The sequence below is a fragment of the Tiliqua scincoides genome, chromosome 3, assembly GCF_035046505.1.
Source record: "Tiliqua scincoides isolate rTilSci1 chromosome 3, rTilSci1.hap2, whole genome shotgun sequence".
NCBI lineage: Eukaryota > Metazoa > Chordata > Lepidosauria > Squamata > Scincidae > Tiliqua > Tiliqua scincoides.
This window is the reverse complement of record NC_089823.1, coordinates 68,507,676-68,523,265: the sequence shown is the minus strand read 5'-3', so window position 1 is coordinate 68,523,265 and position 15,590 is coordinate 68,507,676. Positions and strand designations below refer to the sequence as shown.

At 41.1% G+C, this 15,590-nt stretch overlaps 1 protein-coding gene across 3 annotated transcripts in view; it reads right to left on the bottom strand.

Annotated features, from left to right (window-relative positions):
* Window positions 1–15,590, bottom strand: part of MED14 (mediator complex subunit 14) — a 48,828-nt gene continuing 33,238 nt past the window's right edge. For 2 of the 3 annotated variants that reach the window (XM_066621748.1, XM_066621750.1), the window contains 12 exons: window positions 13,927–14,079; window positions 13,225–13,494; window positions 11,631–11,765; window positions 10,049–10,160; window positions 9,766–9,897; window positions 8,907–9,089; window positions 7,213–7,448; window positions 5,725–5,904; window positions 5,011–5,118; window positions 4,779–4,904; window positions 2,948–3,137; window positions 1–577 (listed from right to left, as the gene is read on the bottom strand). In XM_066621748.1, the coding sequence (XP_066477845.1) occupies window positions 504–577; window positions 2,948–3,137; window positions 4,779–4,904; window positions 5,011–5,118; window positions 5,725–5,904; window positions 7,213–7,448; window positions 8,907–9,089; window positions 9,766–9,897; window positions 10,049–10,160; window positions 11,631–11,765; window positions 13,225–13,494; window positions 13,927–14,079 (1,899 nt within the window). In that variant the 3' untranslated portion in view covers window positions 1–503. The remainder of the gene's footprint in view (window positions 578–2,947; window positions 3,138–4,778; window positions 4,905–5,010; window positions 5,119–5,724; window positions 5,905–7,212; window positions 7,449–8,906; window positions 9,090–9,765; window positions 9,898–10,048; window positions 10,161–11,630; window positions 11,766–13,224; window positions 13,495–13,926; window positions 14,080–15,590) is intronic. The other variant, XM_066621749.1, reaches the window with a different exon arrangement.

Here is a 15,590-nt window from a genome sequence, read left to right as displayed (position 1 = left end):
TGTTTAAATCTAGTTTATTAAATATTGCTTCTGGGGGGACATGTTTACAACAAGTCCAATGTTTAAATGTCAGGATTCAAAGCAGTCATATTAAAATACAGCTTCAATATAAAGTTTGTCACAGTTTTACAGTATCCAAAAATGACAGACCTGCCTTTAAAAAAAAGACTATTACACCAAGACATAAGAAAAAACATTTAAATAAGCAAGTTTGGCATTTTCATAATCTTTGTAGTATAAAACAGAATATTAACTCTATTTACTGGCAAGCGGATACATAAATCTATTTCTAGTTTGAAATGTCTCCTTAAAACATTATACAGAGCGGTGTACAAAAAATCTGATGAAAGTGCATCCCTGAAAGTAGGCCAATCCATTGTATTAGCTCTTTTTAAAATGTGACACATGAAAATGTCTCTTCCATTTTATATAACTGAAGGCTTTATTTCAGAGAAATTTTTTTTGTCTCTTCATCTCATTTTTACCCTCTCTTTAAAAATAGCCTATGGACGCCCACCAGGGGGCAGTGTAAGGTTAGCCATTAAATCACGAACAGCTGCAAAGATTGTACATTCACCTAAAACAAGGGAAAGAAACACAAATTAGCTAGTGAAGCAAGCTGAATGATGGCACTGATAAACTTAATGAATTCAATTTGTAATCTGTCGTGTCACAACGCCAATTTTACAAAGATATAAATATACCCAGGTGCAAAATGCCATATAAAACTGCTTTCCAATGACCTACCACAAAGTATTCAGCCGGTTAGTGTAGAAAGTAAGCCAACATATTGGTAAAGCAGAGGTTACTGCACTCTGCTCCAAACAGGCTAGCCTGAATCCTCCAAATGCTAGCAAAGATACTCCTCTGTACACTTAACAGAGCCAACTGTGGCACACATCATGGAGACCAGGATTCAGAATTCAGCTTAGTCATGCAACAGTAGGTAGCCTTGGGTAAGGGCGTATTTCTAAGCCTGACATAATTTACAGGACTGTTGAGGATAAATTGAGATAATCCCCACATGTGCTGCCCTGAGTTTCTTGTGGGAAACAAATGTGATTGATAAATACTCTGGAATACCAAGCAACCCAGTAATGGATGATGTACTACTGCCTCACGAAAAGAATAGTATCATGTACTATTAGAGAAGGACAGAAAAATGAGTCGGAATTAGGCCCTCTTGTTAAGCAGGTCTCTCAAAAGGCATGCAGAAAAGAAATCTATCTGCTGAGTCCATGCAGCAGGCCTAGCCTTTCTTGAACATAGCACACTCCTAATAGGCATTCATACTCAAAATCTCTGAGCCACCATTTCAAATGAAGCAGCTTGAATGTTTCTTGCAAGGCAGAACTCGCATACCCAAGGATCACAAGCTACATAACCTCTGCTTCTTGGATTGTTTTTTCCTTTATGAATCTTGGCAGGGACTTGAATACACAGCAAGCGTTTCTAGAAGACAACCTTTTACTTAAATATGCATTGTGCTTCCCTTTACAATTACAAAATATTGTGAAAAGAAGCTATGTGGTCTTCTTCTACAGTTAATGTGTACATTTATGGATCTGAATTTCACTATAATAATGGGCCAATACTGGAAACTTAATCACCAAATGATTGTGTTCAATAAATATTTCAGGTAAAGCAGCATGAGTAACTCAAGCCAGACTGCCAGTGCCTTGCTGGTAAAGAAAATGCTTATTTAGTTACATATAAAAACAAGTACAGTATTTCTCTCCCATAATTGCCACTGTGTACACAGCTGAAAGGTAATCAGCTTTTTGGTACATACATGGGTAGCATTCACAAGATTCCAATTGCCAGTGACACAGCACAGATTGTGGATAGCTCACCTTGAACCTTTTACCCAACTAGAAACATATGGCTAACTGTCCCCAAATCAGTTACCTCAGTGACGATCTGGGATTCAGGATGGAGCATTACCAAAAGTAAAGGCAAGAATCTGAAGACCCATATCCACACCACATCAATCCCACAAGCTGCTCCAGTGTAGTAAAATAGCACGTACATCCACATAGTGCAGTTTAAAAACTGAGGCACATCTATGCTATACAACTATACTACACTTATCCCACCATATTTAAACTTAATGACTCCAATAATTTCTGTATCTCAATCAAAAGGCAGTTAACAAGAATATTCATGGTGGGGGGTGGAAGAGAAGAATCTGCTGTGGAGAAGTTAGTGTCTCGGGTAAAGACATATCCAGCCAGCTTTAAAAATTCCATACCCAAGAAAAAACTGTTCCAAAAAATTGCTTTTCAAAAGTTTCTAACACTTTTATTAAAGGAAAAATGAAACCAGATACAAAAGAGTTTCTCACAGAAACAGAGCAGGCAGCACAAGATAGAAGATACAGTCAAGGTGAGATGTTAGTCATGGGATACAGAAAGTAAAAGCCAGTGCTGTAATATGTTACTTTGTGGAGTAATTTATAAGTAGTTCCATCTTCCTGCCCTCCAGGCTTTCCTCAAAGGAGTACAGTTGAGAACAAGACAGGTAGTGAAACCTTGTAACAGTAAAATTCCAAGTAGTGGGGAGACATATTCCTACAGTGCAAGATGACTAACAAGCACTAGTTTTCACAGAAATATACACACAGGGCTCACATGACAATGCTAAAATATAGCGTAGCTATGACTACAATAGCATGAGCCAAGTCCTTAAGTGCATTGCACTTCCTTGGTCAATGTCATAAAGTCCATGTTGTGTCAATAATACAACTCTTCTGGCATCACAGCGAGGTATAGTCAACAATTTTTTACAGACATGCATTAACCTGAAACCAGATCTCAGAGATCATTCTAGAGGAAGCCAATAGAAAACAAAGCAACACTCATAGTAAAATGCAATTTAAAAACTTTAAAAGTTAGAGTCTGTCCATTCAAGCATGCAGAAGATTTGACCTACTGGACATGTACAGTACCTGGTCGTGGTGAATTCAGTTCTGCAAACCTCTTTAGAATATTGCTGACCATCATGGGAGCAGCAACTGAAGAGTTTTGCTGCCTGGGAATGTCTGCTTGTTGCGTTGTACCAGAAGCCATATCATAAATGATTGGGACAATTATGCTCACAGCTTCCTGTGACACTGTCGTTTTCTGTGTTAGCTGAAGCTGTGAACAGAGTAAACACAAAGGTGGTAACGATTTTGCAATACAGAACTGCTATAGACTGTTATCCTGGCTACATCATGCTTTTTATCTCAATCCTGGAGCCAGGCCCACTGGCCAGGAGCCTGGTTATTACAACTTGCATGTGAATTCACTTCTTTCTTTGCCCAACAGAAAAATGCAAAGTGAGGCTGCCAACCTGAGACTTAGACCGTTTCAAAACAATTGAACTAAGTGCCAAGAATTTGGTTCCAACTTCTTTATTGTGCCTTTGGGCACAATAGAGACTAATATATAGATACAGGTGGAGCCTATTTATCTGTTCCGTGACACTGCATGATTAACAAAAAACGTGTTGTGCTAAATTCCACAGTTACGCAAATACACTGCAGCCTGACACTTCCGGATGGAAGGAAACTAAGGCAGCTGTTATCAATCCCCTCCCCTCCACTCCATACTCAGCCCTCCCTGTTGCCAGCTGTCCCATTGAGCTTTTAAGAATCCAGCCCTATGCGCTTCTACTCAGAAGTAAGCCCCATTGTAGTCACCTGCGCGCGCCATTGTAGCCATTGTAGTCACCTGCGCGTGCACGCACGTGCACGCGCATGTGTGTGTGAGAGAGAGAGAGAGAGAGCAGAAGAGCTAGAAATCAAGCTCCACCTTGCTGCATGTGCTCTGGCTACAGAGGTTTTCCACACACACCCCATTCCCCTCTTCAGCCTCTTTGCTGGCTCAGGGGCTCCAGGAATGTTCCTTGCAAGGGGAACCTCTTCCAGGGCTATTTCCCTGCCTGTGCGAGGCGGAGCCTTTTTGCAGTGTTTTGGGCTGCCTGGAAAGGGAGCGAGATGCCAGTGTGGAAAGATTGTTGAGATGCCAAAGGAGGCAAAGGTGTGTGTGACTTTCAGTAACCCCACCCCATTTACGATGAGACAAATGTGAAGATAAAAAATCCGTGGATAAATAGGCTGCACCTGTACATGGTTTACAATCTACACTGCTGAGTACAATAAGGAAACTGGACAATTTAGAAAGAAGAATTTAGTTATATTTCATTTGAGTGTACAGAATGGTACAAAACTCTTAGGAATTAAGCAATACTAAGTTCACTATCCATCCTTCTTCAAGTTTCCAAAGTGAACAGTCTAACACTGAGAATGTAAAAGGATACCCAAACTGAAGTAACTTCAGCTGGGTGACTTTTTAAATAATATCGACCATTACAGGCAGTGATTTTAACCACATTTACCAATCTCATCAACTAAGTGAACCTACATAGCAGTTTTACTACCAACAGCCATCTTTACACATGTACCCTTCAAAACCATATTTTTAGGAAAATTTAGGTACCCTTTTGCATACCATCTCAAAACAAAGTTCATTTTAGGGCCTAATTTGAAGATTAATTGCTAGATTGGTTACAGAAAGTTTATATATTGGCCACTACTTTTAGCTTCAGGGTATAAGACAGAACAATTTAGCTCACCAGGATATGGATAATATGTACTGTCATTACGTACCCCAGTCACTACTTCAGCAGTGACTGAAGGAAGACACATTTAGACTACCCATTGCAACTAGGCATGACACTGCCAGAGGTTGCAGCAAACATGGAACAATTAAGGCTAATTTAGCTGCTATACTTACAAAGAACAGCATTTTGGATTTCAGCACAACTGCAGGTGTTCCTGGAGGTGCAATCGGAGGAGCACTTGGAGGAATTGTTAAACAAAACTGTACATTCCATTTCAGCTGGCTTGTTTGATCAGGAAACTGTTTTAATAAAACATACCATCAAGATACATTTTAAAGTGAAGTAAAGCAGCCTGAATGGTGAAGAAAACACACAGAATTTTGCAATAATGTAAAACGAACTTGCCAGCTCTAATTTCATGATGTGTACACAGTCCCGGAGAATATGCGTAGGTGCCCCTAGAAGCTTCGTAAAGGCTATTAGAGTGTTGGCTTTGAAGGGTGGTCCAGCAACCTACAGTAAATACAGTATGTTATCAATATTTGTTTAGACAGCTCCATGATTGTGCACCAGTCCTATGATCCTGCTCTTAATGCATACCATACACCTCAGCCCCACTGAAATCCAACACCGCAAGATGATGCGTATCTGATTGATCTTACAAAATTCAGCAAATCTTGGCTTTCACCTAAGTTTCCAGTACTCACAGTTGCAGAGAAACTTGAAAACCTTGAATATGTGTAGCAGCAAAGTTCACTGAAGTCTGTGAACACAAGTAATCTGACTGCGGTTTCTTGTTGGAGCATGGGGCTACTACACCTGGCAAACTTCCTCACTATGGACTACTGGTTTCTGCTTTGTTTTATGAAAGCCAATCTCTGCCTTTTGCATCTTTTTCTGAATACCCATAAAAATCACAGTCCACCCTCTGCTCTATTCTCTTAGCATCCAATAAAATTCCACAGACTCCTTCCCCTTAAACATTTGCAGGGATAATTACAGAAAATAATGTATACTAACTTTGCCAATTTTCTTAATTAATCCTTCAACCACATATCAATGTTCCTAAAAGAGCAAGAAGCAGGATTATTTAACTAATAAAACAGATGAAGTACATACTCTGGTTTCAAAGAATTTCTCCAAAACAGGCAATTCCTCTGGTTTCCACTGCCCTGCATTTTCAGGCGCTACTTTCAGCTGCAAGGTTTGGTTGGTTTTAGGGTTGAGGGCAACTCTGCACTTCAGGGCATCTGTCTTGAACATTATCACACCTGGTTCATTGGAGTTTATTAGCTGCAGCTGTTTAAAAGGAAACCAAGCATTTAATTGGAATGCCACACAGAAGCTCTTTTCCACACTTCAGTATACTTTTTAAAAAAGTGAACAATACCAATCTTAAGCTTGGCTGCATGTAAATTTAGACCAATTTCATTCAGAATTAGAGCTCACCTCCATAGCAGCAGCAACTGTTGGCTTACCCAAGGTGACAAATGACTTTTGAAGTAGCACACATTGCCCCCACTATAAACAAGATACTCTTCAATGATTCAGCAAGATGCACTAACTTGTTTTCACTTTCACCTGCTGTGAGTAAATTGGCTTTTCTGACTCCACCAAGGTGGTTATTGCTCTATAGAAGAGCATATAAGCAGCCATAACCAGGGGTGGCACAACTCAGAATACCAGTTGATAGTATCTAGGCCTCTACACAAGTATAAAAAAAGAAATTGCTGTATTACTGGAGCAGTTTCTTCACACATAGAAGCGCAGGACTTCTGGTTTGATTTAAAGGGACCATGCAAATGAAATAACTCCTTTGTTCACATAGGTTCCTGTAAGTCAAACCAGAAGTCCTTCACTTTGTATTTGAAGAAACCACACCAAGAACAAGGTACAGAAGTAAATGTTCTGCTTTTGCTTGCTTTTAGTGGGCAGAAAACAGGTCAGCATGGCTGTGGGAACAGGCTGTGGGAGGCCTGGAGTGAAGTACACCCCGAATCCATCACCCCTCAGCCCCTCTGCAATCTGCTGCAGATGCAAACCACATCACTTAATGGATGGGCCATAATTAGCAATGGATCACTTATGGATTGTGTCCCAACTCTCAAAACGACACAGCTTCATTGTCAGAAGCTCCTTCTGCTCCGCAATGTTGCACTCATGGGATGAATCCTTGCATGAGGGCAATAGTCCTCAGGGCCAGTTGAAGCTATTGAGCTACTTCAGTAGCCCAACAGTGTTGCCCTCTTTGCTGTTGCAAACCCCCCCCCCCACACACACCCCTTACCTGCCCTTTCCTCCATGTGGGTTGTTTAACAAAGCATGAAATGTGGAGGCTGCCTACAGCAGCAATTTTTAACCACTGTGCCACAGCACATTGGTGTGCTGCAAATGATGTGCAGGTGTGCTGTGGGAATTTGGGGTAGGGTCATATATTACTAGGACCATTGAAGCGGCAGCATGCTTTACAGTGTGCTTTGTCAACTGTCAAAAAACGGATGGTGTGCCTTGATAATTTTAGTACCTTCAGTTCATTTTAGCACCATGAGATGAAAAAGGTTGAAAATCACTGGCCTAGAGAGCTAAACATTTCAATTCTTTAAATACCGTTTCCTGCTGGATAATCCTCTGAAGATGTCTTCTCATAATAACTGATCCAAGGAAACGTTCAAGTGGCGAACAGAGATAGCTTCCAGCCAGCCCTGGCATAAGCCCAGGTGTAGGAGAGGGCAGCAGCAGAATGTTCAAGGCACTGTGAGTGAGAATTGTGGGTATGGATGCAGCCCAAGAACGGTGAGGTAGTTTACGAGGTGGAGGCATGTTGGATGGCATTACTTGGGAACCTAGTAGAAAGAAAAAAGTACAGTCAGTGGGTCATTGTGCAAAACAGACTTTGCTATTCCTTTCAGACTTCCATAGATTAATCTTCTCCACAGACTTTTCAGCTTATTTCGCATTTTATGTTTATAAGTGCCAGATAAAGATCTTTTACAATTAGAGATATTATTGTTGAATATCTTGATACTAAGTTGACTGAGCATCTTTTCACCTTCCAGAAGTTTGAAGACTTAACAATTCCAGCAGCTTAATAAACCTGTACATTCAAATATGAAGCTTTCCTCCAGGTCAAATGGCAGAATGATCTGCATTGACCTTCACTATGTACAGATGCTATGACCAAAAGTTAAAGCTGATGCCTGGATTTCCTGTCTGAAAGCTCTCCAGGAAAAAGGAAACACAGTAGCAGATGAGGCACCGAAACAGTATGACCCATCCTGTTTCTGTCAGAATTAAAAGCAGTATGCAACATACACCTTTCCTAGCCAAGAAATTGAAACAACCTGGATGATTCACACCAAGACAAAATGATCCAACTATCCCATCAAGAAGTATCAAGCAACTATCTACCAGTGTAGAACACTCTAAAGCTCCCTACATAGATGGATTATTACTAATCCTGGATGACAGCCAAGTTGTATGAACTTTATATGGTAACTCTGAATGCATAAGACAGTGAAAAGTACATTTCAAGGATGCTGGATTTTGTCATTTTGAAGACAGATAAGCCACTTACTGGAGCCTTGTGTGCAGTTGATAAGTTACCAGACCACAACCAACTGTCAAAACTATTCTGGAGCTTAGGTATAATGTCCAAGTTCAACTTGGAATACTCAGTTTCACTGACACTGAGTATTAATTTCTCAATTAATTAATTAGGGCTGGAGGTCTGGTCTAGAGGGTAGAGCCTCCGTTTGCCTGAAGATAGCATCAGCAAGTCAGCAGTTCGAGGTCACCAGCACTGTGAATGGTGAGACCTTGAAGCAGCTGACAAGCCAAGCCGAGTTATTCCACCTGCTCTTTGGTGTGAGTTAAGAAGTGTCTTGTCAGCTTGAGTGGGAGGAAACTGGAGGCCAGAATGTGATACCAGATCAGAAAGATCCATCTGAAATGTTGTGGTTCTTGAAAGGTAGAACCTTTCAATTGTAAAAATCCCTACGGGGATTTAGAACAGTCTGCTTTTGTAAACCATCTTGAATAAAATCTGAGAAGAAATCTGACGACCAAGAAAGGAGGTATATAAATACCTGTATTTTTATTATTATTAATTTACTTGGGTTTGTTTAAGGAGGGAATTATCAATAATCAGTAAACTTCAATCTGCTTGAACTACAAAGCTGGACTGTCATTACAACAAGAGAGTTTTGTAGTGAAATACTGAATCAAGGATTGAACACCCACGGCCTTTATTAGAAATAGATTTTGTCTTTTTGTGCATCATACCCACTGTCAGTATTACTTACTTGTGCCAGCTCGTGGGGAATGAGAGGCATCTGGGACTGGAGAATGTAAAGAAGGGTTGGCTGGAGACATTCCAGGCATCCGTGCTGCTGGAGAGGGACCAGGTACCTGAGGTGAGCCTGGCCAATTGCCTGCACGTTGACTGGGGGACATCACAGTGTATGGTGAACTAGGATCTAAGGTACCTATAGAAAACGCAAGAGATTTGAAGGCCATGTTCTCTGGCAGTAACTCGAGTACTAAAAAATAGCACTGCTGCTAGGCTGCGGGGGCCCTGTGGCAAAGACCTACATTGGGCCTTCTATAGTACTCCTACCCATTTCCTGATGGTGCATTGGGTGTTAACTGCTATCTATAGCAGACTCATGTCATGCTATAAACTTGAATGCTTATAGTGACCTGTTAAAGCAAGAAACACTTCACCAGTAAGTTTTTAAACATTAATGGGTGTGTGGGGGAGGTCCCTGGATCCACTGATAACTGAATGTGCATAGGGGGCCCACCTGCTTGCATAATTTTACTTTGTTTTATTCAGAACAAGTGGTATACTTATATACCACTTTTAAAATCCTATTGGCACTATCATTAATAAGCCCTCTAAAGCAGGTGAGGGACATTTTGGACAGGGGACCATTTCTAAACTTTAAATTACAAGGCTGGGCCAAGACAACATTCCATGACAACACCACTTCCTAATTCTGCAGTAGTGCAAACCTCTGTGCATTTGAGAATTGGCTGCTGCCATTTCAGAGTCAGTATCTCAAACAAGACAAGAGCACAGCCATTCCCAGAGACAGAAGAAGGTGAGCTACTCTGTTTCTCAAGTGTAGATTCTCTCACTCTGTAACTACCCAAGCTTACCATGTGGGCTAGCAAAACTTGCACTTGGTCCCATTGTGATTCCAAGAGATGAGGGGGAAGGAGTTGGACCAAATGATGCTGGTGATGGTGCTCTTAATGCACCACTTGGAGAGCTTGCAGAATGTAGAGTTCCTAAAAGAGATGTTCAAAACAAAACTAATTAGATTACTCTCTAAGATTATGCAAAGTGACACTAAAAACAAATCACAACATAGCACATTTCATTTCAGAACCTTAATGACTCTGAATGTCTAACTCCTGTTGCTGAGGAAAGCCCTCTTACCTGGTGACTGTGAGAGCATCATGGAAGGCGATGGTGTGACAGTATTGTGGTAGGATGTGGGGGGTGATATCAAAGGGTAAGCTCCTGGTGCTCCTGTCTGTTTTGAAGACTGCTGAAATTTAAAAAGTTCATAGTTATAATAAAATACAGGTTTTAAAAATACTCCATTCTTAAGGTCTCATATCTGGGAAAGATCTGATCCTCAGGCATCTGACTTATCCAAAGTTATTTCTGATAAATCACATAGGATGCAGGAGCCTAACTTTAAATTTCCATTTCCCATATGTAGCTGTTCTCTTCCAACTATCTAGTCATGAATTATTTGTCTATTGCAGTGGTCCTTACACTTTTAGCACCCACTTTTTAGAATCAGAATCTGTCAGGACCCACCAGAAGTGATGTCATGACAGGAAGTGACTGTCATCAAGCAAGAAAATTTTTAATAATCCTAGGCTGCAATCCTACCCACACATATCCAGGAGTAAGCCCCATTCACTATCATTGTTAAAAGCATATACAGAGTAGTCTGTTTAAAGTATACATCTGTAACATTTCCCCAAATGTAGTCACATACCATAGGAGCATCAAATTTAATATATTAAAAATAAAATATTGAAATGAATGGGGTCCCACCTGAAATTGGTTCATGACCCACCTAGTGGGTTCTGACCCACAGTTTGAGAACCACTGGTCTATTGTATACTTCCTCATAGGAGCAAAGCCATCTTCAAACTTGTGTCTTGGGCTTTTACTCCCAAATAAAGTTTGAATCAAATTAAAATTCCTATATGTATCAGCTTGCATGCTGCTACAGTCAGCAAACTATCCATGCATACTCATTTGCCAAAAAAGTGATCTACTTAAGATCCCAATTGTATTCAGATGTTGCACCAATGGCACACAGAAGCCACTGCAACATCCATCATATCCTAAGCCAGTCCTGGCAATGACACACCAATGCTGGTGTAAAAAGGGCCAAATGCTGTCCTGGCAAATCAACACTGTTGGAGCCCTTCCCAGTTAACACCCCCAGCATCTCTGGAATGTCTGTGCATCTCAGCATGTCTGTGTGATGCTGGCACATCATCCGTGTGACATCAATATGTCTTCAGTGTATCTCCAAGCCAGGCACTACCCCCAACTATGGGAAGATGCCCCAAGGACACTTCACACAAACACAATATGACGCAAGTATGCCACAGCATCCCCACACCCTACTGGAGTTACAGTAGCATGAGTAGCAAAGGGGAAAAGCTCCTGCACCTAGGGTTCAAGTGCCATCATCCCACTCACACATACCTATCTAAGCCATTGCAAGTTATCCAAGAGATCGCCACCTACCAGTTGACAGTGAGGTTGCCAGCTGCACCAGTTGGTTTACTGTCTATCATGGAGTTTGAACACATCTCTTAGTAGGTGGGCTTCTAAACAGACAGGGCTGCTGTTGCACCAGCATATGTGGAGATACACTGGCAGTTCTCAAAGACAGGATTGGGCCTTTAATCATAGGAGCTTTGCCTTTATTTGCTGTGTAATCTTTCATATTTGTAAACACACAAACACACAAACACACACACACAACCTGCTGCTGAGGTTGAAGTTGTGATAGCAAAGAATCCATCATGTCTCCTCCAATAGGAGAAGGTGGATTATCATCTTCATTGACAGATCGTCTTCGTGCATCCTGATTGCTGTCAACAAACATATTCAGGAATGTCTGTGAATACAGAATATTTAGGTTCATTATCCAACCGTTTCCCATTATGCCTCTCAGATATATAGACAAATTTTAGTAGCAACATATAACAAACCTATATCTATATCAACCTTTCAAGTATTCTACAGCAGCTTCTCTCCAAATCTCCAAGGATTAAAATATAAAGCTGCAGAATTCTATTTCACAATAGGATCAGAAGTCATAAATCCATCTAGTAGTTGCTACTTGCCCTTGGCAACTGTAGCTTTTTCTAGTCAAAGATTTAACAGGATAAACCATTCTACCCTTAAAAGGAAAAAAAAAGTATCTAGCCCAGAATCAAGCATAAAAGTCATCTTGATCTAATCAACTGCACTACCAAAATTAACTAAGCCACAAAAGCTTCTAGAAGTTTAATGTCTTTATTTCCAAATGTAACTGAAGTCAGTCTATTTGACTACAGTATTATGGAACTTAATTCTAACAAATTAACAATGTAATTCAATGCAAAGCTTGGGGGAGGGGGAGAATCCAAGCAAGCTTTAAGAAATGCACACTTATAATGACAGAACCATAAATTGTTTCACAGTCTTGTATTTATACAAATATGAAGTTGCCTTAGAAATCCGTCTGTTGATCCATCCAGCTCAGTACTAGGATGTCAGGAAACCATTTTCAAGACCAGCCTTGCTACCTAAACTTTTTAACTCAAAGACTGAATCTGGGACTTCATGCATACAAAGAATGTGTATTACTTACTGACCTACAGTCCACTTCTGTACTGGTTTCGAGCAGCCTTATATCTAGTGCAGTGTTTCAAAATGTCAGCACAGAAAGCATGCAGCTCAGAGAATGTCACTGGCCAATATCTACACTAGATGCTGTAATTATTCCCCATGATGCAGACAAGAAAAATTGTTTCCTAGTGCTGGGCAACTTACAGTGCAATCCTAGCTTGCGGTGGAACAAGCAGGCCAGTTGGCCTGCGCTGTATCCAGCACAAGTTTCAGGCTAGCTGAGGCTGAGCCTGAGGCAAGGAGAAAAAAATTTCCTTTGCTCCAGGGAGAATCACAGCAGCCCCAATGAGGTTACTTGGATCTATACTACTTGAAGAGGTGGTGCAAATCCAAACAGCCTTGGGGTGGTCCAGGCTGCCTGGAAACAGAGCCAGGATCTGACATAAGTGGATCCGCCTCCTTCCCTCCCCATGTCCCCCTCAGACCCACACACTGGTATGGAAAGGCCAGAACAAACTAAGGAGGCACAACCCCTTTGCGACCCTCCCGGGTCAGGCAAAGGACTTGCACCAGCCCAGCACTGGATCAGATTCCGCCCTTAGATGTTTAAAACTGAAATTTAGAGGGACTATAACAGGCAGTATTTCAAAGGCCATTTTCTCTTAAGCAAAATTTTCAATAAAGTCAATGAGCACCCACCCACAGCCCTCTTTAATTAAACTGCAGGATACAAACACAGTCACCTTTAATCCTGGTGCAGGGTAAAAACCTTCAACGATTTTACTGTTGTCAAAAAGACTATAAGCTCCATCACGAATTGCCACAACCCCACGGCTCTGGCAGTAAATGTCAATGCAATACATATTCCTAAAGGCCAGCCTGATGTGTGTGGGTGACTGAGGCAGGATTGAGAAACACTGATAGGCAGTGTTGGTGCGCTGTGTCAATCCCAGCATTGGCACAGTCGGGAGCTTATTAATAGCATTTAATGGAGCCTGAGTATCAAACAGAACCTGCAAGGAAACAGAGAACTTGCTTAGTTTCACAAGAACAAGCCATAGATACCTAGCCATGAAACACAATTAACATAAATGCTGCTGTGAAGCAATTTTTACATTGGATATTATCCTGCTGGCTTATTCCCTGTGTGTTAAAATGTTCATACCACAATTCCCCCCCACCCCACACATTTTTATTCCAAAAAAATTGCCTATTAACAGCAGATTAACTGTAGCTCTGAGTCACTGGAGATTTCCTCTCCTGCAGCCACAAGTCATTGTGACCCTTGTGTAAACTGAACAGTTTACATGTTCCTGAATTCCTGCTGAACAGTTAAAGAGCCTGTACTTTACTACATTCTGCATTTCTAATTAAATATTCAGTTTAGAAGATTTTTGTTTTTCAGTAAATGACATCCCCCCCCCCAAAAAAAAAGAATGTGTTACCTGTAACAGCTGTACTACATTTGGTGATTTATTGAACATTTCCTGGAGCTGGTGCAGGATAGTATTATGACAGTTACTGCAACCTGAGTTTGGTCCAACTGTTCCCAGCGATATATGGAATTTCTGGTGGGCAGAATTCCACTGAATGCTGATCTAGAAATACAATGAACAAGTTGAGGGGGAAAAAATCCTAATACCAAAAGATAGTTTCACAGCTCTGTATATACACATGAACGCACAAGGATTAAAACAAACAGAATCGGATACAAGTAGATTTACCATATGTCAAACAAAACATAATAGGCATAGCAGCAGTTTGAAGATTTACACAGAAGAGTATTTTCATTTGACAAAACAATTGGCTACCTAGTATATAGCACTGCCTCAGGGAGCTATAACTTAATGGAAGAACACATACTTAGAATACAGAAGATCCCAGGTTTGAATTCCATCATCTTCACTAAAAGGATCTCAGTGAACAGGGATGGGAACAATCTCTCACAGTAGGCTATAATGGGCTAGAGCAGCCATTTTCAAACACTGTATAATGGCACACTGGTGTGCCATGAGCGGTCCACAGGTGTGCCACAGGAATTTGGGGGAAGGTCATTTATTAATAAGGCCAATGAAGGATATAAACCCACTGGCAATATGGTGTGCCTTGTCAATTGTCAAAAACCTGTCAGTGTGCCTTGTCAGTGTGTCGTGAGATAAAAAGGTTGAAAATCGCGGGCTAGAGGGACCAATGCTCCAACACAGTACAAGGCAGCTTTACATGAATTTTGGCACCATTATATTTGATGATCCTATTCTTGTAATTGACTTGGCATTCTGAGAAGTCCAGTGGTAGAGAAGCAGAAAGAACACATTAGTATAGCGTTCTTCAATCTGTGGATTGGGACCCCAATGGGGTCACAAAGCCTCATTTTGGGGATTGCAGCAAACTTTCAAAGCCTGTGCAAGAGAAGGCGTGGATCCAATCCAATCATGGTGCTACCTCATCAAAACTGAGTTCTTGATACAATCCTGCACAGCCTCTTTTTGCTATCTTGCCCTGCAGCTCCAAAGGCCAGCCCTGCTTAGGCTGCTACCTCACAGAGTTGTTATGAAGACACAAAAGGTAGGGGGAAATGGGGGCAGATCAGGTCCTGCGAGGGGGCAAGATTGGCAGCGGGCCCCCAGTCCCATACTTCATTTTTTTATTTACTGGGGTTGCACCATGAAATAGGTTGAAGACCACTGTCTTAGTGGACTGTATTATCCCCATGTGTGGACATTCTGTTATTCCTCCCTCCCCTCATGCTCTGATAAACGAGAGTTTAATCCAAGACTGCAATACAAGCACACATTAGTTTGCTAGCTCAAATGTAATAGCCAACCACGCTTGCCACAAATGAGGAAGTAACTATTTAAGCTGAGCATGTTAGAGTAAGAGGGAGACTGAGGACAGAAGCCTGAGGTTCAGTCATGCAATACCAAACCAAACCAAACCACTTAAATAACTCACTTAAGAGAGGAACTAAAGTATAAGAAAAACGCAGAACAGAACTAGCTGGTGCATACATTAGTATGGGAACAAGTTTTACAATCAACTAGATCCGCATTTAAAAAAAAATGAAAACAAAACTCAAGAAATATTGTTAAGATCTATTAATACAACTTCA